Below are 23,009 nucleotides of genomic sequence, written 5' to 3'. Positions count from 1 at the left end.
CTAATAATATCCTATAATATCATATCTGAAAGTGTTAATAATATCATGTCTTTTAGAGTAAATGAATAAAATTACAAGTCTATTCTTGATATTTCTGTTTTCATTTGAATAAACGATCCACGTATCTTATTAATATATACCTTATACATCCAAAATAACAACCAGTAGACGACGTAGAAGTAGACGATGTGGGCCTTCGCCCACGGCCCCACACTTCAATGGGTGTCATGAAGCCTCTTTAAATGCAATATAATCAGACTTAGCCTTTCTGTTTAGCTTCAAATTATATGAAAACCTGAATATTGATATTTGTATAATAGATGTGGCCGACCATGCCAAGTACAACCCTCCTGTCGCATTTAAAAGTACATAATGCAGATACACTTTCATCCACGATGTTTTCATAGTTCTACCGTTTTCCCGAACAACTTTTTCAATAAAACAATATTTTTTCGATCCTTGGCCGACGCCTAACCCAGAAATTCCTAGTTGCCTTCTTTTGGGAATTATCTTTCATGTATAATTTTCTTAATTCCCTAATTTTCTCACAGCATGCACTCCCTAATATACCTGGTAGCACGTTTCAGAGAAAAAACTAACTTACTTACTGTCCTCCACTTCCCACACTGTTTCATGAACCTTGACCGTTGTGTTAAAGACTAGTGTCCATATAGAAAATTGAATTATCGTTTGGCGCGCATGATTGCAATCTCTGATAATAGTTTGTGTTAATTAGGGATCCCACGATCTTTCTTTGACTGTAGCTGAGAACGAGGAATTATAAGTCTCATTCTATTAGAGACGCTAATCGTCTTGAAAAACACATTGTGAGATTGCTGTGAGAATTATGAAGAATTATTTGAAACTACTGGAGAAGTATTACCAATTCACAATCGAAGCAGATTCTGGTACGAAAATTAATTACAAGCCTCAACTAGCGGATTTCAGTAGAGCAAAAAAAAACTTTTGAATAAAATTAAATCAGCAAGTTCCTCAATAGAACAATGTTTTCTATACTTGTGTTTTCGGCTTCTCAATATTCCCCAATTACGTAATCATATTTTTTCAGTACCATAAATAGTTGTGTCCTGTCAAAGCATGCTTGGTAAGATAGATTAAGTTCGCCTACAAACGCCCAAAACGTCAATTTAGTTTAGTTTCAGCTAAAATAATTTCAGTTTTCTGAAACTTCCGGTTATACCGGAAAACCCCGTAAGAGACTTGGAAATATCAGAGATAAGTATTCACAGGATTCTTGAAAAACACAAGTTTCATCCGTATTCAATCCCGTTTGGTACACAATTCAAAGCCAAGTGACGATCAAAGATGAATTGCTTTTTGTGAATTTATATATTAATTAAAACTCAGGAAGACGAAAATTTTTTACAAAACTTACATGTTGCGTGAAAGACAGGTTCAAGGATACTGGAATTTCAATGTTTTTCATAAAAAGGACAGTATCCTGGTGGTACATATTTATGACGAAAATTTGAATGGTAATCTTACTATTTAAATTTGAGGGTGAATTTTACTTAAAATTTTTGTTTATTTCAGGTAACAGATATCTAGACATATTAGAAACTTATTTACACCCACTAAATCTGATTTGGAATCAGATGAGGTATCAGTACGACGGAGCCCCACCACACGGTAGTGCGCTTGTAAATAACTTTTTACAGACTCATTTTGAGGACCTATGAATAGCACACAATGGACCACATCAATGGCCTCCCCGTTCACCGGATATCATCCCATTAGATTTTTTTCTTTGGGGTCGTATAAAAGATATCGTATATGCTTCGCTGCAAACTACAAGAGAAGACAGTCACAAAAGAGTTCGTAATGCAAGAAATTCAAAACGCCACTAAGCACGGGTTTTTAAGAAGAATCCATAAATGTTTCGAAGTTGGGGGCAACCATTTCGAACATTTACTTTGGTTTAATTGTTAGTTTTCTTCTTCTCCTCTTAATGTAGTATTTTAATTTTTGATACGTTAACTTTTGTTATTCGTTGTTCGCCATCGCCAGGCGACAATTAAAAACCATGAAAATTTCAGTTTTCTCAAGTTTCTTCAAAAACCGTTAATTTGAGATATATGAATTTACTAATGAAGTCCCCTTAATTTAAAGGGTAAAATAGAATGGTAAAGAGAAAAATGGGGGTTGCCATTTGAAAAAATTGAGTTTTCGAAGTTTTTAGATAGCGAAATTAGGCACCATTTTCTGTATACACCCTATATAAATTTTTGTCAAGTTTTTAACAGATTTTGAAAGCTGTAAGTGCTATTTGTTCAAATCCCACAAATATTAGACCTGACTCACTTAAACTTAGAAATAAAATTTTTTTAGTGTAGGGATGCATGTGTCCAAAAATTTCAAAAATGTGAAATAATTAAAAAATGATGGACTTTAGGCATACAATGCCTCATAGTTATATTGAAATTTTGCGTAGATTCCAAAATTTAATAAAACCCATAGCATTCCGTTCAAAATAACGAAGTTCAGGTCCACTTTCGGTATAACCGGAAGTTTCAAAAAACTGAAATGATTTTAGCTGAAACGAGCATTTCGGAAAACCCATGCAAGCAAATTTTTAGAACACTAGTTCCAGTACATCAAATTTCCCTCATATCCTTATTTCTTTTTGTTTCATTGTCTCTGTTCGCGGATGTGAATCCGAATTAGTTCATGCGCAGTTGTTTCAAAATTGTCATTCGCAGTTCATAGCGTTTTCAACTTGTAATAAAAGTTTCGTGTTCGCGGGTTACAACGATTCGGTTCATTATTGGTTCTAAATCAGTGCTAGCAGTGATAGTTGATATTATTGATAGTACTAAAATTACCAAAAAGTATATCAACAAATGTTAGTGAATGAAGGTAGGTTTATTAATTGTTCATTCACCTTATTAAGAGCCACTTATCTTTTAAGTTTGGAAAATTGAAGAATTTGCAGAAATATTCAATAATAGTGAGTAGTAAGAGATGATTGTTATGTGAAATTTTAGATTCGGAATGTGTTCTAATCGTGACCCGTGAACAAAGCTAATAATTCCAACCCATTTTTATTGTCATACTCTACGTTAAACAAGTGTTAATATCAATTGAAATATCTATTGAAATGCGAAGTATATTATTTTTTCAAACGTTAATTAGCAATCATAAAAACTGCTAGTTCCGAAATTAGATATCAACACCTTTCATTCACAACACAAGATCTGAAAATTCATTACGGATTAGGGGACCATATTGAGAAACTAATTGAGAAACTTTGATGGTATATCGTTATAATAATCTAGGCTTTTTATTATATACATATCGTTGAATTTTTTGTTCATATAACGTGCCTTATCTTGATCGTCCCAAATTAATGACTTTCTATGACCAAACAAGAGTTCATTGTAGATGAGAATCATTAAAAAATATCACGTTTGGATTGAGTAAATACTTATAAACGAATTATACCTACCGCGTGATAATAGAGACAGTATATGTAATTGAAGTTACTTTAGATTATGTGATACATAAATAGTGCTTCTAGTATTCATATTATCTGCATATAATTTTGTTGTTTTTTTCTATATATACTTTCCAATTCATTATTTCTCGGTGTGAACACTGAAGACTCTGAAGGCAAAAATCAAAGATGTCTGCAAAATGTATCATTACAAACTTGATATAGAATCCAAATCCACATACAGGGTGTTTCAAAAAAAGGTGATCCGTCTCTAGCATAGATACAAAACTGGAAAATATTCATGGTTTGCTTCATAATTTTTAAATCAAAATATTACGAAACTGGTACAAAGTATCGAGTTTTTGTTGTAAAATTAAATCATGTTCAAGTTCACTTGGGGTTTTTCTTAATAAATCTCCTAATATTAAAAAAATTATGTTCAATACTACTTGGTACGAAAACATATTTATATAAAATTTTAATAGTTGCGGCCAGTAGTTGCGGCAAAATCATAGAAAATGTGTATGATTTTTTTTCCTCAACGCCCTCTACCTTGAATACGGATCGATATGAAAATTTTTTACTGAGCAAACCCCAAATATTTTTCAGTTTTATATCTATCCTAGAGACGGGATTTTTTAAACACCTTGTATAGGTAATGGCAGGGAACACAGTAATAGTACCATTCTTTTTTTTATTACAAAATTCGCATCAACCGTATACTGGTTATTAGCGATTTAGTAAAGATTAACTATTATTTCTATGAATATTTGTTAAATTTAATTTACGATAGAGATCTGTTTAAGGTAATTTTTAAGGTAAGTAATATTGTATTTTGGTCCTAAAATTTCACCTAGATTTGATGATGATCTTTCTGGATGCATGGACATTCTGCGATTATTTGTTCAATAGTCAATTTGCAATTGCAGTTGCTACATTTTGGTTTAGGTTTCGCATCAAATAAGTAGCTATGCGTAAGTCGCGTATGGCCTAGACACAGACGTGTTAGAAGAACTTCATCTCTGCGATTTTTCGGTAGTATTGACCATGCTTTTACTGAGGAATAATTTAAAAAAATAAAGGGGATGCTGCTAGGGGTGAGGGGGTGGCTTTTCCAGTAAGTTTAAATAAGCCATAATGCTTGCCCCTTTCAACATAAATTGACGTGTTTTTTGATTTTTTCTAAATACCAGTATTACAAAAGTTATTAAAGGTGGATACTTTTATCTGAAAAGCACTGTATATATATATATATATATATATATATATATATATATATATATATATATATACATATAGTGTTTTTCAAAAGATACGTTGATGACTGTTTAGCGTTAATTCAGAGTAACAAATACAATAATACATTTCTTGATAACTCTAATAAACTTAACCCAAGTATCCAATTCACTTTAGAAATTGAAAACAACAAAATGCATTTTTTAGACATGATACTTATTAAAAAATAATAATAAAATAAAAACTAATTATTATACTTCTCCAGAATATCAGCCCGAAGAAATAAAAGACTCAAACATACTTTGAAAAATAATCAATATCCAGAAAATTAAATTAAAAGAATCATCCGACAACGTACATATATATTGCACATTAAGAAAAATATAAATCAAACTACATAAATAAATTCAAGTAAAGAAAAAGATCCATATATAGAACTCCCCTATACAAACCAAGTATCAGTAAAACTGATGTATGAATTGTCCTAAAAATTATATAGGAATGACTACACAATACTTGGTGAACAGAATAAATGGTTACAAATAAACCAAAAATGCATCAACTACTCAGGAAAAAAATGAACATCATAAATTTGATTTAAAAAAAAAAAACAAAAATCTTAGCTCAAAATAGGAAGTACCAAAAATTATCAATCAAAAAAATTATATACATAAAACAAGATGATTTTTCTATGAATGATAGACAAGATATAAAAAACCTCAGCCAAATTTACCATAAATTGATTAATTAGTTTATTTCAATTTACCTGGTGTAATATCATTTTACTGAAATTTCTAGGTTGATTCATTCTTATACTATGTTTTTAAAATATCTACTAATATGTTTTTGTCTATTCTACAAATATTTTAAACATCATGTATTAATTATTCTTTTGAAAAGAAGGATATAACGTTAAGTTATACAGAGCTAACATAAAAATGTGCAATTTAGTATAAATTTGATTATTATCATATAATAGAACTAGATAGTTTCACCTCCCTTTCTTCTCACCACACCATCTACACTTGTCATTATTTCTCGAGGCATCAGTACTCCATAAAGAAGTTGAGTATATTTTGGATCTAGCAGAGTTAATTCTCAAATATACATACTTATGTAGTTATACTTATATACATGAAATTTTAATGCTCCCTGAATAAAAATAGTCGAGACAATGGACATCATCCCAGGAGCATGCTCCCAAGAAAGTAAAAACCGTTTTTTCGGCCATCTACCCGAACTAGTTGGAGTGATATAGAAGGGAAATTTGTTCCAGTTTTCTCGTCCTCCCGAAACTTCATCTTGTCAGAACAATTGAATACTCAATTGATATTACAAATTCCATCAAATTCCCTTCGGTATTCTCATGTCGAGTATGACATTGGCATTTAGTGCTTCAGTAGCTGCTACAGTATCAAAACGAATCGTTCACATTTGTGACATTTTTTTCATGCTAATTTCTGATGCTCAGAACATCGTCACGTCAGGAGTATTCGGGTTTAATTTCAATTCAATTCAATACAAGGCTAATCTCATGTGAAAATAGGGATAATTGATGCTAATTTGTGAAGTGTACAACGTTGCTCACACGCATACTAATGTGATAAAAAATATCTTAATAGATATATTTCCAAAAACATTCTTAAGCATCATTACCTCTTAGCCTAAGCGGCATTATCAAAATCTAGGGACAAAGTCGTCTATATAAAACTATATAATTTTTTTTATGTTCTCTCAATTACTACGAGTTAAAGATAATTACGTTTTATGTTAAAATGTTGATTGCTGGATATTCCAACTTGTTATTTCTTATTATTATTTCTTTCTTATTTCTGTAAATTTATAAGAAAAATTAAAATTTTGGAAAATAAATAAATATTTATTAAGTAAAGACTCTTTGTACTTCTGTCGCTTCTTGGCTATGAAAGCTCGTATTTATGAGATCAAGTACTATTCCAATTCGCAACTATTCAACTATCGATCCCAAATAAACTTTTGATCAAACCTGTAACGATTTTTAGTAGAAACAGCTTACCCCGTGAATGTAGCTAGTAACAGGCTTGGGGTAAATTGTAACATTAGGAATTGAAAACCAGTTTTATATTTTATAAAGATTTATTTGGCATATTTAGCATAAGAAACTCTAGAAACGCTAAAACAGGCTTAGACACTTTAAGTCAAATTTTTAATCTAAAAGAAAATATTCAAAAATAAACAAATACGTAACATATTCTTTATTTACTTAAACTTTTAAGGCAATCTAGGCTTACAGCCATTTATAATTATAACTGCCTATAATCTAATAGGAAAATAATCGAATATTGTCAAAAACATGGTTTTTCTTAAACTATGAAGGAACTTTAAGCTCACTGCCAGTAACAAAATATCAATATCTTAAATAATCAATCTTTTGATTCACGTAGGTAAAATATGCAATTAGTCTTCATTAGAATCACAATTGAGACAAACAAATGAGATCTTAATTGCTGTTGCACATTTCACATGTGCCCACATCTCATATATAATGTATTGTATCCACTCCCCGTTTGAATTTTCATAAGTTTCCCCGCAAGCTAAACAAAACCATTCCTTGGGTTCAGATTCCGAATTAGGATTTAAAAATTTCTTTTATACTTTTTCTATTCCTTGTTTTTTAGCTATTTTTATCTTATCTGTTTCCTCTCGATCTTTTGTCATCGATCGTTTGCCTTTTTCTTTACCCTTTTCTTTTCTTTTCTTTTCTTTGTCTTATTAAACTTTTCTTCGTGTTCTTTTTGTAACTCGTTGTTCTCTGGCGTGTCTGTGAGAACACAGCATTTTCTTCTACGTTGAGGGCGGTTATTAAATTTTCGTGGTGGAGCTTTCGGGTACGGCCTTATTTTAGATGGAGAGAAATTATTTTGCTTTTGAATACCAGAAGGTCCAGGAGTCGTCTCAAAGTTCGATTGACCCCCAGGTAAAGCTGAAGTTTCTGGATTACAATTTTACATGGAACTAATGATTTCACTGACACTTATATCTAAGGAACAATTATCAAATTAATCTATATTAGGAAGATCTCTTATCAATCTGGAGACAGTAATGTTCATATCTGTTTCAGATTCTTTGCTTGCAGGATTTGATTGATCCGTATCATAAGATGGAGCAAAATCTGAATCTTTAAAAATATCTGCATTTAGAGGCCATATGCCCGTGGATTTAAAACCATTCATAATATTAGAAGGATTCATTGCTAATGGCAAAGAATGTTTAACGATCCCAGGAATGTCGTATATGGTCATCGTTTTCCCTGGGTTGTTATCCATCCACGCTGTCTGTGTTCGGCTTAAGTAATTCTTGAATGGACCATAAACTCCAACATCCAACGGCTGCAGATTATGTGAACAGTGGGGGGAAATGATAGCATGATAGAATGACTTTCTTTCGCTTTTTTCACCACTGATTTTCACTACTGAGATATTTACGTGTGAATGATGATTTTCGAGTAATAGGAGGACAGGTTCTTTCACCGACGGTTTGACAAACTTGATGAAATGATCCAGATAATAATTCTTATCACAGAACTTTTAAGTAACAAGCTACAACTTGCCCCGTAGAAGTTTTACAACATACCCCACTACGAGGTACTTTGAAATAACCTCTATTAAAAAAAAGTCGCTTACTTGGTGTGAAATAACATTAAATATAGTTAAACTAAACAAATGCTTAGTGTATTTGTATAAATCAGCAACTGCGAAACAACTTGAAATCTACGATAATCAATTTTGTATAAACAAAAAAAAGTCCATTACCTGGTTTAATAACAGCAACTGCACAACACCGCTTCCTGCGCCGTCTGGCGGGGTACTGATCGCGCTTATACGATAGGAGTATTACGTAGTAGGTTATGTTGAAAATCAAAGGAATGTTCTTCTATTATGTAGGTAAAAAACACTTGATACTACTTGCCCTTGTTACAACTAGCCCCCCGCTTCCCTACATGTCACCTGGAGGATGTCCAAGGAGAAAGTAAATACTAAGGGAATATGCAAAAATAGAAGCACATACGTTCAATTCTTGAGGATATTATGTGTATTCTTTATAGAAAATTCTAGGATTAGAATAGGCCCGGTGGGAACAATTATGCTGATAAACAAACGATACCGTTTAAAAGAGATAAACGCATTCAAAGTAAATTAAATAAGGAGCTATATCTTGCACATGCGAAAATGATGTCACAACATTGCAAGGAATAATTTGATCAATCTTTATTTAGTCTCCTACAAAAATAGTATCTTATATGGATAGAATTTCTACTTTTTCAATATTTGCAGAGAATATACGACAAATATTCGTTGCTCCATCGAACTGTCTTGAAGTCCACTTTAGCTTGCACCAATATTGTTATTTGTACAGCTTTATTTGATACCAGAATTTCCCCGCCCTTTTCTTATTTTGAACAGTTTGATATACCCGAAATTTCGACACCAATTGACGCAGTTATAACATAAACATGTGTATCGGCATGTCAATGATGCAGTAAGTCTGCAGCTCTGTTTTCTCTTTTATTATTTCTTAAATAAGTTCAATTCCTATAGTATATGTCATGAATTTGGAATAAACATTTCTAAGAACACAGCAACACAGATGTTCATTAATTTTTCGATTCGATGAAGGATAATTTTTGGAAGTACGAGATCATGAAATGAAGAATATCACACAAAGTAATATCCAGCTAAAATACTCTGCAAGTCAACAAAATGAAACAAAAGGAGTAAATCTGTTCTTATCGATATAACTTCGAACCTACTCGTACAGTCAGTATTTAACCCTCCGTTAATCGCGCATGTATCTAACAGATTCATATGCTGTTGGTATTCACCCTTCTCTCGAAAATAAGCAACGGTTACCAAACAGAAAGTTCTTCTGGTCCAATTCGTCTACCATTATATTCTAGATAGTCCAGTCATCTGTGATTTTTGGATAACAATCCAAACACCCAATTATCATGAAATTCGGAATGGAAACAGTTCATTGTGCCGATGTGTGCTTTTAACCTGGCGAAAAATACTATCCCTTCTCGAGGGTGGAAATTAATAAATGTAAATTAACCTCAAATATCGATGAATTAGTCAATTTTGTGCAAAAAGAGTATTGTTTTATAAAGTCAATACTTTTTTAGCTATTCACGATAAAACCTGCTGAGCTTTAGACCAAAACATGCATGTTTTTCAACATTATTCTTACTAATAACCGTGAAACTATTACTTCCAAATTTAATAAAGCATAATTAAAGAGCATAAAAAACCTTTCAATTAAGCTATGATGAAAGTCTTTTGCATAAAACTTATGTCAAAGTTATAATGAAACAAAGTCATTATCCTTATTTTTCGAACTTGGGCCGATTTTAGTTAATGTTCCAACAATATGTTCAAGAACTTTGACCGATTTTGAAGTCAAAAATTGTCACATTTTAGAAAGAAGTGATGAAGCAAGGCAATTTTATAAAACAGAAATTTTTGTAAATTAATAATTGTTTCTAACAAAAGTACTTTTACAAAAAATGGTATTCCGTTTTCCCAAAACTGTCGATATTGAAGCGAAGGCAATCCCCATTACGTGAATAAAGCAAAAGTATTTAAAAGAAGTAAATTTTTGGTATGCCATGTCAAAGAAGCTAGGAATCTTCCTATTTTTCTTTATTAAAGGAACGTTCAATCAGAATATCTACTCACAAATTCTGTACAGTTTTATTGACGGGATTCTTTCAAATACGAATGACCTGCTCATTCTTCACAAAGTATTACTGATTGACTAAATAATTAGATGCAATTGGCTTGAAAGAATGAATGTGACATGTTGACCTTACAATAATAGATTTTTTTTATTTGAAGGGTAAAACAAATAGTTTATCAAAAACACATTCTGAAAGATAGTGGAATATTAAAAACAGAATAAAGAGCGCAACTCGATCTATGGAGTGTAGAGAAGGAGTAACGTCTCTGGGTTAAAAAATGTGAGCTGATTTTTGATGGGTAGATAGGTGGCGCTGATTATAGAGGGTATTCGGTTGAATTTTATGCGCTGATTTGAAAATAACTGAATAGTAATGCTTTAAATAATGCACCGTGATAATGAAATTAGTAGTATTAAAATAATGAAACGATTAACAAAACAGAATCTCGTTAAATTAACTTTATTATTTAGCTATTTATTTGGTTTAGATAATACATATATTCTAATATGAAAAAAAAGTAGAATCATGTAACAATAATGAAATAGTATAAAAAAACATTTTGGTTGATTAAAATAAAATATTGAATTTTATCCGTAACTAATATAATAATTATAGCGATATAATTAGATCAATAAAAATAATAGAATAATAAAAAAAATATTTCGGTTTATAAAAATAAAATATTGAACTTCATTAGCAACTAATAAAATAGTTATAGTCATATAAAAATATCAATAAGAATAATAAAATAATTGAAAATAAAACATTTTGGTTCATAGAAATAAAATATTGAGCTCTATCCGCAACAAATATAATAATTATAGTTTTGTTAAAATATCATTGGTAATTAGCTTATGCAAGCAGGTACAGAAATATATCAAGCTCTTAATAAAAAATAAAAATCTAATAAGATATTAAGGATTGCACAGCTTTTCACATGAATATAATCAAACGTCAGTCACAACTTTGATAATTTCTTATACAGTAAGTGTTTAACTTCAGATCTCAATCCAATAGTACAATCAGCGCCACATATTATCCCTACAGAATTCAGACCATATTTTAAACGTACCGTCCATAAGAGATGTTACTCCTCTACACTCCATAACTCGATCAATTACCAAAGAAGAAGTACAGGCAGCTTTTGGACAATTCCGAAAACGTATTGAAAAATTCACATATATAGGCGAGCACAACATTTAATCTGAAACTTTCAACTTAGTTTCACTTAATTATAACTAGTCAGTGTTAAGTGAATAGTAATAACCTAATTGTGAATATTTTATCATAACACAAATTGAGAATTATGGATGACAATTTTTCTAAACTTGGTATACGAGCTTAAATGTCTATTCTAAACAACTTTTTTCGATAATTTTTTCATATTTGCCATATAAAAGACACATTAAAAAATGAGTATAAAAATAGAGAAATTTTTGAGGAATATTTGATTTTTAAGAGCTTAGGAATCGAGAATTTTTTTTTCTCTTACATGAGTCCTCTCACATATCTGGATATACATTGTAGGTTTCAATTTATAGCTAAAAACACAGACACTATAATTTAAAATATACGACTTTCCAACTTAAAAGGCAAGAGAAGATATTACATAAACAGAAATTATATTAAAATAACATCAAATAAGTCTGATGCGACATAGGCTCAAATATCTACATATATGTATAATTTAATTTTCTTGAAAACTAGGTTAATATTATTTTAGTAAGGAACAATTCATTGGTGATTCTTTCTTGCCTAAGTCTCATATAATATAATATAATGATGTGTTGAGAAGGCTTAATTGCTTTCCATATCTTTAAGCAATCTTAGCTATATGTTCATAACAGACGAAATATTTCAATATCCCAATGCTTCAAGAAGAAGGCCGTACTAAAACGTACGAGCTATGGCCTTATCGGCAAATAAAAGTTGGAAATAAAATTATCAAAACCCGTTAATGCTGTTCAGTATCAGCCGCTTTAACAATTCTGAAAGAATATATGGACGAACTTTACATTCAATTTGAATGTTGTTTATTATAATAATCATATCAAAAGAAAGCATTGCTCTTTGGAGTATAGCCCATCATATTATATGGTTTAAACCCAACGTTCATTGAGCTTTTGGAGACCTTGGTAAAATTATTCTTTGGGATTCAATGCAAAAAATTGTCGCAATGTATTTTCAACATATCCTTTGAATTCAAATTTTTCCCAACCCAGAATTTTGCTATTAATCTGAATGAATAGTAATTGATGGTGCAAGGCCTGGACTAAATGTTAGTTGTTATAGAAGTTCAATAATATCAAGTTTATTGATCTTATCCCGCGTAACTTTAATAATATGTGGTTTAACATTGTCTTGTTTTAAGAGAAACTACTTTCGATCCAGGCACACAACAAGGCTTTCCATTCGATCGACCTTCCTTTGCGATAAGTTCCGGTAATTAACCTTATTCCAACCATTGATTTTCCATATTCGTATTGTTTAGATAAATCCTATTTTCATTTTCATATTTCGGCAAGGCAAGTGGCTGATCCCCCACCTATATCGTTGTGTTTCGCTCTAATCTAGGCTTATTTGTGTGGCACTTTTCGACAAATTTTATAGATTTCACCTAATGATTTTGAATTGCGATTTATAGTATCTTTAAAAGGTCCAAGAAAGTCCTATAATCGGCGAGTACTGGTAATATGATGATTTTTTACTGCTTCCCGTGTAATCTTCAAGCGTCAAATCTCCAATATTGAAACGATAAAGCCAACGATGTGCGGTTCGCTCATGAACTGTCTCTTCCCATCCAATTTTACAATTTTCCTTGCTGCCACGATTGCTTTAAACTTTCGATTCCAATAATGTCTTAAAGTGGGTCCGCATCTGATATCAATTCTTGTGTTGTGCACCAATGCATTTTCAACATATCCTTTGGATTCCAATTTTTCCTATGGCAGAGTTTTGCTATGGATCTGAATGAATAGTAATTTGCTTGTACAAGGCCTGGACTAAATGCTGGTTGTTAAAGAAGTTCAATATCACCAAATACTTCGATCTTATCCCACGTAACTCTCATAAAGTGTGGTTTGAAATTGTATTGTTGTAAGAGAATCTACTTTCTCCGATAAAACCTCATTGATAGATAATTCCACCAGACACAACAAGTCTTTCCGCTCGATCCACCTTCCTTTGCGAGAAGTTCCGTTGATTGTCCTTAGTCTAACAACTGATTTTTCATGTACGGATTGTTTAGATAAGTTATTTTTTCATCGCGTCTAATAAAACGATCATATTTCGGCAAAGCAAGTGGCTGTTTATACACCTCTACTCGTTGTTTCGCTCTTATCTCGGTTTATTCGTGTGGCACTTTCCAACAAATTTTATAGATTCCAACTAATGATTTTGAGTTGCGATTTATGGTCCAAGAGAGTTATATAATCGGCGAGTACTGGTAATATATTGGTTTTTTACTGCTCCCATGCAACTTCAATATCCCACGCAGGTGGACGACCTGAGCGCGAACGATCTTCAAGTGTCAAATCTCCAATATTGTAACAATGGAGCCAATGAAGTGTCGTTCGCTCATTAACATTCATTTTTCCTTAAATCTAATTCAGCCCTTAGGTATTTCTGTAAACACAAAAAGAAGTACAAGACACAGCAAGAAAGACCAAACTTGGAAATCTCATCTGACATAAATAGTAAATTTCCGTCACGAATTTGCGTGACGACAGTTAGTACATCCAAATATACATCACTATGCGCCACAAATCCTTTGACGTTCGTTGAAAAACCGCCAATGCGGGATAGCGTGTGTCTTGTGTGACAAATATTCTTGCGTAGGAAATGTGCGCGTTACTACGTATAAATTTGACATAAATTATCTGCGTCACAAAAAAATTTGGCCGATTGCTACGCAACACAAGAATTTAAGAATATACGGAGTTTGTATTTTTCACACTTCATATAATTCACTGCGTCGTCAATAAACAAAGAGATCATTCTCTCTTTGTAAAAAGAAATTGAAGCAATTTGTACTCTGCATAGAATTAGAGACTAGTCTTAACAAGTTTAAGAAGTTTAAATTGAGGTGTAGGAATTTTCATATATGAAAACTGACTAGGTACTATGAGATACCCTCAATATATTACCTACTATATTATTCCGGAGTTTCCGAAATTAAGAAAAATAGAAATTGCTCCGAAGTATTAAATTCCAGTTTTGTGGTATTTACATTTGTTACAAACGGTTCATTGATGAAATATTTATTTTTCCAATCAACGGGTATGAAAAATTTAATACTCTTGACAACATCAAAAACCAACATTAAAAAAGAAAAAATTACAAATGTCCTACTTACTCAACTCATCCTTATTCATAGTTTAAAATTCACTTTAACCTTATAGATATTACGATAATTGTATGCTTGCTTACACCACAACTTCACTAATAGCCAATCTATCATATTATTAAATTTACCTTCCAGCGTTTTTTATTAATACCTATATTGAAATTTGTCGAATACAACTTTTTTGTTTATTCAAATCTCAATGTAAATAATTATCTTCCGACGCTTCGGTTCGGGCCAGCTGTACTTTGATAACAAAATTTGATAATAAAAAATTTTATTTTTAAAACTGGTCAATAACAATATGATTCATTATCGCACAACTGTATTTTAATGAAAAAGTGATATTTAGGACCAGTTTCAACAATCAAATAAAACGTGGGATCAAATAATGACTCAACAAAGCTAAGCGTATTACATTTAAACTTAAGAAATTTAATTTTAAATGCGGAGCAATGGTGGTATGAGATAAATTAATATTAAATTGTAAATAAAATAAGGATGACATAAAGAGGAGTTCATCTGTATACTAATTTCAAATTATTAACGTAAATATTTTCTTTACAAATTTGATTTAAACAAAAATTTAGTAAATATGATGATTATTCTTGGTCATGGGCTTGCCGTGTAACAATTTATCTGGGTCTTGGTCTTGCAAACTATTTTCCCGTCAGAAAAAGAAAACTTTTCTTTTCAGACACTAATGTGATTAATAATGGAAATTAAATATGTATTGTTCTTTTTTAAAGTTTGAATAGATAACAATTTCAGTAATAGAGCTAATGCTAATATTTCAATCAATATATTCGACAAGAAACAACTGAATGATAAGTTTTAATAACCAGGTAGTTTATAATATTATACAGGAGGGTGAGTTTTGTGTATAGCACGCCTCAATTATACCGGAAACGGCTTGTACGATTTTTTAAAATTTCTGTGAGAAAGGGTCTATTGATACGGCCGGTATTATGGTGTTATCTACATTGTTGTAAAATCTTTCGTTCTTCCAGAAAAATGATGAACTTACTTCAAATGGATCACCCTATATATTTTGTGTTTATAGAAATCGTTAAGATATATTGATCATTTTTCATATAATATTTTCCGTAATTTCGGAGTTATATGCAGCTACATTTACAGTATCACCACCAAAGTTACAATGGTACATTTAGATGGATACGATTGAATAATCTCGTTTAATTTGAATATTCTTTAGTAATTTATGTGCTAATACAAATCTAGTAACAAGATCTAGTGTCAGTAAGTTTAGGTGGGTTGCGGCAAGGCTTTTGTAAAAAAATACAAAAATTTACTAAGCATCACATTTGATCATAACGAAGTAATTATTTATTAGTGGGTTGTAACATAACAAATATTTGGTGCAATTTTTGCCAGTTCTTACTTGCCAATAATTATTTGCAATTTATATGATGTACAAAAAACAGTAGCGTAAAGTTGCCGTCCACGATCTGGCAACAGGGGCAAGCCAGTCGGACCGGTTTTCTCCCACCACAGGCCTCGCTTTGTCACTCGTCTCGGTTATTTGTTCTGTTCACTCACGCAGTCTGGCAACTGCATTTGCTCACGCGGCAGTGGCTTGATAATTTATTTGTCTAGCTTTGTTTTGGTTTAAAAGTAGTGAAGTACTGCTTACTATTTACGACGATAAAGAATTGGCTGAAATCTGGGTCGTGTGTTAAGAGAAAACAGGAATTTACTAACGAAGGTGAGGTTAATCGTCCTTCTACTAGTAAAGACGTTATAGTGCCTCAAACATCATCAAATGTTAAAAAAGTGAAAAAGATTTTTCTAAAATATTGTTCTGAACACCTCCAATATGGATTTACTTTCATTGGTACCGATGAAGAACCTCTGCCTCAATATGTAATTTGTTTTGAAACCTTGGCAAATGAAAGTATGAAGCCCTCAAAACTAAAAAGGCACATTTCAACAACACATCCCGAATGCTCAAATAAACCTTTGATATATTTTCAAAAGAAGAAAACACAACTATTTTCGGCTCGGTCGAATATAGAGAATGTGTCGTTGAAGCAAGGTAATAAATATATATATATATATATATATATATATATATATATATATATATATATATATATATACGGGTGGGGGATGAGTCGCTAAAATAAAAAACATCAAAAGCTAGACATAAACGGTTGGGAACCACTGGTCTAAAGGATTTATGTCGTGTGATCTCCTCCCAACCCATCATCTGGGAAACACATTTTTTAGGTATTCCCTCACCAAACATGCATAGTGAGGTGGCCACCATCTTGTTGTAGCCAAATATTGTCGTATGGTATATTGTTATTGTCTGAAAATTTCTAGTAATGAAATTTTTTTAATGTAATTGAAACTACTTACTTGGATTCGGAAATATCCGAGCCAACTCAGAAATAATACTATTTTCCGATAAAACTAAATACACCGGACCATTTAAGTTACTAAGGGACTAATTATTTTGTCGCCTATTATTTCAGCACATACATTCAGTTTTTCGGGATATTGGGTATGAGATTCACGCATCTAACGAGGATTGTTACGTGACCAGTATCTATAACTCACGTTTCCATTAATACAAAAAGTGGCCTCATCGCAAAACATAACAATTGTATCGTTTTGACTGTAACATTTTTCTATCATTAGGTCTGCAAACTCTTCATTTCTATCGAATTCATTATATGAGAACTCTTGATCCAACGTTCCTTTGTATGGATGGAATTTATTACCACTCACTGACAGTAGACATTGTTATGAGATTTCGGTTAGGATATAAATTATTAAAGATATTACACGTTTCTTGTTGACTTCTACGCCTATCACCATATCCTAATATCATTGAAATATAAATTCGCTGTTCTTCAGATAAACGATCCATTATAACTTTCAAGAAACAAAAATAATAATTTATTGAAATATCAAATTTGTTATTGTAGCAATCATACCCTTCTTCTTATTCATTTTTAAGATCTTATGATCTGTTAGTTTTGCAGGTTCCTCCGTATCAGTTCCTGGGAGGTGGACTGCCAGCTGTCCATCCATCTCTTAGGTGGTCGTCCGGTTTCTCTTTTCCCTATTGGTTTCCCTTCAAGTACGATGCGTGGCAGTCAACTCTCTTCCATCCTTCTCACGTGGGCGTACCAGTATCTTTTTCTTTGTTTCCCCCATCTTACGATATCTTGCACCCCACATTGTTCCCTGATGTCAGTGTTCCTGATTCGATCTACTATTGTTTTTCCACTATAAACCTGAGCGTTCTCATTTCGGCTAGCATGCTTTTCGTTTTGTTGGTTTCCTCTCTGGTTTCTATTCCGTATGTAATGATTCGCCTGATACAAGTCCTATAGATCCTAACCTTGCTATCCTTTCGCATGTATTCGTTCGCCTATATAATCTTCCTTGAGCAGCCCGATATGGCAGTCGCTTTGTTGATCTGGCTTCTTAGGTCCTTCACTGGGTCGTGATAACTCGACAGGTCTATACCCAGATATTTAAATTCTGAGACTTTCGATACTTTTGTCCTGAACTACCAGCTTACATTGTAAGGGCTCTTTAGCAAAGGTTATGATTTTATTTTTTTCTTTTGATATAGTCATGTTCATCGTTTGGCTGACCTCGCAGAATTTGTGTAGTTGTCTCTGTGGGTCGTCTTGCTTTTCCGCAAAAATAGCTGCATCGTCGGCGTAGCATACCATGCTGATTCTTTTATTCTGTCCCATTCGGTATCCCATATTTAGTGATATTTCCTCTATAATTCTGTCCATTCTGTCGTCCTTTCTGATGCCTCCTGGTGCTGGTATCTCTTCCGTATAAGTGGACCTTTACTTTGGTCGTGTTGTTCGTATTGAGACTGCGGACTGCTCTCACGATGGTGTCTGGCGTTTCTTTCGATATCAGTATATTTATGATACATACATACGCTGGTGTATTAAAGATGATCGATTTTTCTTTTATTTGTTTAATAATGAATATGGTGTCGGTCGTGGATCTGTTTCATCTGAAGCCTTGTTGTTCTTCCCTGTTCATTGTTTGTCTTTCCTTTAAAATGCTAGTGAAGAGTTTCATGCTTCAATTTCAGCAACGTTATGCCCCTGTAGTTATCTGGGTGCGTCTTCTGTCCTTTTTTAAATATAGAAATAGTTATACTTTGTGCCATTCCGTTAGGTATTTCCGATGTCTCTAAAATTTTGTTACAGAGAATTTTTAAATGTTGCCTAGCTCTGATCGGCATATTTTAAAAGTTCATGAGGTCTGTTCCGGGGGCTTTTCTGTTTTTCAGTTTTTTTTATTTTTACCATTACCTCTTCTTCGTAATGTAAGCATCATATCTTGATGTGCCCTGTCCTTTCCTCTTCGTTTCTGATACAGCGCATATGTCAATCTTATGTTTTTTCATTTCGTTAACAATCTCCTGGTCTCTGCCATTTCACGATGTTATATTCCAAGTCTTATTAGGCTTAAAACAGACGGAGCGTTTTGTGCCGAGTCGGCTGCCGACTCGGCTGCCGCTTCGGCGGCTCTGTTACGACACTTCTGTTACATAAAACAGACGGTTGAGTACCATGCAACGAAAGCGTTTTTACGACCCTAGTCGGCACATCAGTACGTGTTCGCGTATGTGGTGAAATAGGCGACGAGCGTTTTTGTTGCGTTTTTTAATTTTTGAGAGTCTCAGGGTTGGCAGATTACAAAAACAATGGAAAATTTGGACATTGACCGGATTTATTAATGAGGTTCATATAAGACTTCCCAAACGTTGTTGGGAAGAGGTAACGGAAACTTTTGTTGGTGAGAATGCTACCCAGGAGAAAAAAAAGAAATGTAGTTAATTATATGAAATCAAATTTTATTTATTAATTTAAAAAAAATCAGAAACAATCAGCATTCTCCATTTATTAGCCATTAAACCAAATGTGCTTTCAACATATCTTCGGGCCCTTGACAATCTATAGTTAAAAATTCTTTTTTCAAAAGATAAATTTGATCCACCGTAGGGTCTAAGCAAATTTTCAGAGAGAGGAAAAGCTTCATCGCCTACTATTACAAATGGATAGTCTATCAAATCTCCTTCGATGGGCGTTTCTGCGGGTATGTTCAGTGTACCATTTATCATTTTTTCATAGTGTGGAATTTTTAAAAATTCCAGAGTCACTTAATTTTCCATATGAGCCAATATCAACAAATGTAAATAAATAATTGCTATCACACATTGCAAAAAGCACCATTGAAAAATACTGTTTATAACTAAAGAACATAGAGCCGCTATTCGCCGATTTTATCAATCTGATATGTTTTCCATCGATCGCTCCTATACAATGTGGAAAATCTGCATTTTCCTTGAATCCTTCAGATATTTCGAGCATAACTAGACAACACCACACGACTGTGATTTTTTAACTTTGTCAGTCGGCAGCTGCGGAGACGCGCGTGTGTTTTGAGCCGCTTTTCCGCCGAGTCGGTAGCCGACTCGGCACAAAACGCTCCGTCTGTTTTAAGCCTTATGGTGCGTTTACGTCTCACAGGTCGTTTTTTCCTTTTCGTAGCGTATATCGTCATAGTATGGTTCCGATCAGTTTCGAGGCTCTTCCTACAGTTCTGTGAGCAGTATGTTTCTTTTACCCCAGGCAGGGTGTTAGCCTAGCCTGAGAACCCTCCTCCTTACCCGCGCTTAGGATCGAGCTGCATGACCCTTGAGCTATTCAGTCCACCCAACAACCATACAGGCAGAGTTTCATGCCACCTAAATGTATTATTTTAGCTTAGACGGAGATAACGCAAATGTATTTATAACTCCCAAATTATGGCATTTAGATATAGAGAAATATATACAGGGTGATTTTTTTGAAATAACACTGTTCATTTTTTTCTGGAAAAAGAAAAGATCTCACAATAATGTAAATTACGCACAAAAAATTTATAAAAATCGTACAAACCGTTTCCGAGATAATTGAGGCGTTCCAAACATAGAACTCACACTGTATTAAACTACAAAGACTAGCACATAGAAGTAAAAAAGTTATCTTATTGAGCAACCATATAATGTAAACATAAGAATTGTAGGATTTATACATATTGATAAGGTATATATACATACTTAAATTAATTACAAATTAACTTATATCAAAATAAACTGAGCTGTATCAACTTCATCAAAGAGACAACATAGAAAATATTCAAACACAAAGTTACTGAATCGTTTTATGTAGTTTTTTTTTTCTTTTTTCCTTCTTTTAACACAGTTCTCCAACTTTTGTATTTATGTCGTATCTAATTCCCGGTAATGTAAAATCCTTAACCTACGCTTCCACGTTATCAACAGTTCCAAATCAAACATTGATATTTTCCTTGCAAAGATCCTACGCTGAAATCCCTTAAAGCAAGTAGGTCAGCCAAACAACTTTTATAGTATACAGGATGTGCAGAAATTTTACGCAAAAATAGACGATTGAAAGAGGTTAAAATAATTTTTTTCCATACAAGTTACAAATTTTTTTCCATGAACTCGTTACATTTCCAAAGTAATGATATATTTATTAACGGTATTGTTTTATTTTTTTGACAGTTAAACTCATGTTACGTTTAAAAAATGTACTTGAAAGCAAACAAACAATTTTTTATGGAATAGTGAGATTTCAAAGAAGGAAACTGTGAATGATGATTTTCTTCAGTTTTATTTTATCGAAAAAGCCAAAGTATGAAATCTTCCACGTTATGGAATCGGGTCTCATTGCTAGAGAAACGTTCAGCTATAAGAGAAATTACTGATAACACAAAATTTCCTAAAATGTTTGCTTTTTTGGAGCGGTAGGTTGTAGGCTGGATCCCAAAAAAGGGTACTAACGGCAGAACAAGTAAACTCATTTTTATGCGAAACTTGAGATGAATAGTTCTATTGGAAAGCATGTTTGATGTCATATCATCAGCCAAAAAATAAGAGTATCACAAATATTGTTTGAACCTTCTCACTTGCACAATTCAAGCTTCAGCATCTTTAAATCTAGAAAATGGGACCAAATTTCTGTAATAATACTAATTGTAGAATAAATGTTACCATTAATACCGATTCTTATATACCGATATCCTAATTATGCCGTTGTTTTCTGAAAAGTGTTATTTATACAATAATTGTTTTTCTTTTACAACTAATTTCAATTGTATTTTTCTAATTAGCGTATGAAGAAAAATTGATATCGGGAAAATTTTTCCGTGCACTGTTCTGAAAATTTCACCTTCACGTTTTTTCAAAACCAGATGAAAACAAGTTGTATTATAAAAATATTTTTGCCATATTATTGAATATTAGTGATTAATTATTTTCATCCAAGTGCTGTGTTGAGCGGTATATACAGTGTGTTTCAGAAAAGGTGATCCTATCTATCCTAGAGAAAGAGCTGAAAACTATTTAGGGTTTGCTCAGTGAAAAATTTTCGTCACGTCATTCAAGATAAAGGACGTTGAAGACAAAAAAATTACAACTACTGGCAACATTGTATTGAAATTTTGTACGATTATGTTTTGGAAGTTCATATATCCAATGAATTTATTTTTATGTTTGACTCTAATAATTGCTAATTGCACGGTTCGTACTAAGTAGTATTGAACATAACTTTTTCAATATTAGATTTATTAAGCAAAATTTCAAGTGAATTTAAACATCATTCAAGTTTACACCAAAAAGGTACTCTTGATAAAACTCGATACTGTGTACCGTTTCCTGAATATTTTGATTTAAAAATTATATAGTAATAACCGATGAAAGTTTTTTGTCGCGTAAATGAGACCCCATCAATAAAACGGATACATTTAAAAATAAGGGCTTTCGTTTCTTGTAACGTTTCACAAAAATGGTACTTAAGGAGCAACAGCTACATCTTTATCATTACAGACAAGTCCAACATCTCTTGCCAGACGATCCACCGATTAGAGTGGATTTTTGTCAAACAATACAAGAAAGCACACACTACTACCAACTTTAAATAAGTTAATGTTTGGGCAGCAGCTTTAGGTAATAAATTAATAGAGTACCGTTTTTGTGTAAAATTGAATGATGTTTAAGTTCACTCGAAATTTTTGCGTTGCGAAATTATAAAAAATATTCCATTTCAAGATAACTAATTACCAAGGAAATCATTATTGAATCCTAGAATGTAAATTTCTGATATCGACTCCATATGACAAATCTGTTTTTGGTATCTTTCAAGTTATATAAGTATGAATTGTTAATTGTTATGTCTTTTGAATGA

At 32.5% G+C, this 23,009-nt stretch overlaps 1 protein-coding gene across 4 annotated transcripts in view; it reads right to left on the bottom strand.

Moving 5' to 3' along the window:
- LOC130441295 (calcium/calmodulin-dependent protein kinase kinase 1) overlaps positions 1-23,009 on the bottom strand; it is a 539,168-nt gene that overhangs the window by 379,884 nt on the left and 136,275 nt on the right. Inside the window, exon 1 of one of the 4 annotated variants that reach the window (XM_056774911.1) lies at positions 14,761-14,995. The exons of the other annotated variants lie outside the window; for them this stretch is intronic. Within the exon in view, the coding sequence (XP_056630889.1) occupies positions 14,761-14,779 (19 nt within the window). The 5' untranslated portion in view covers positions 14,780-14,995. Of the gene's footprint in view, positions 1-14,760; positions 14,996-23,009 lie in introns of those variants that run through there. 4 annotated transcript variants of the gene reach the window in all.

Source organism: Diorhabda sublineata, chromosome 3 (genome assembly GCF_026230105.1).
Source record: "Diorhabda sublineata isolate icDioSubl1.1 chromosome 3, icDioSubl1.1, whole genome shotgun sequence".
Lineage (NCBI taxonomy): Eukaryota > Metazoa > Arthropoda > Insecta > Coleoptera > Chrysomelidae > Diorhabda > Diorhabda sublineata.
Note: the sequence above shows the minus strand (reverse complement) of the source record. Positions and strands in the feature narration are given on the sequence as shown.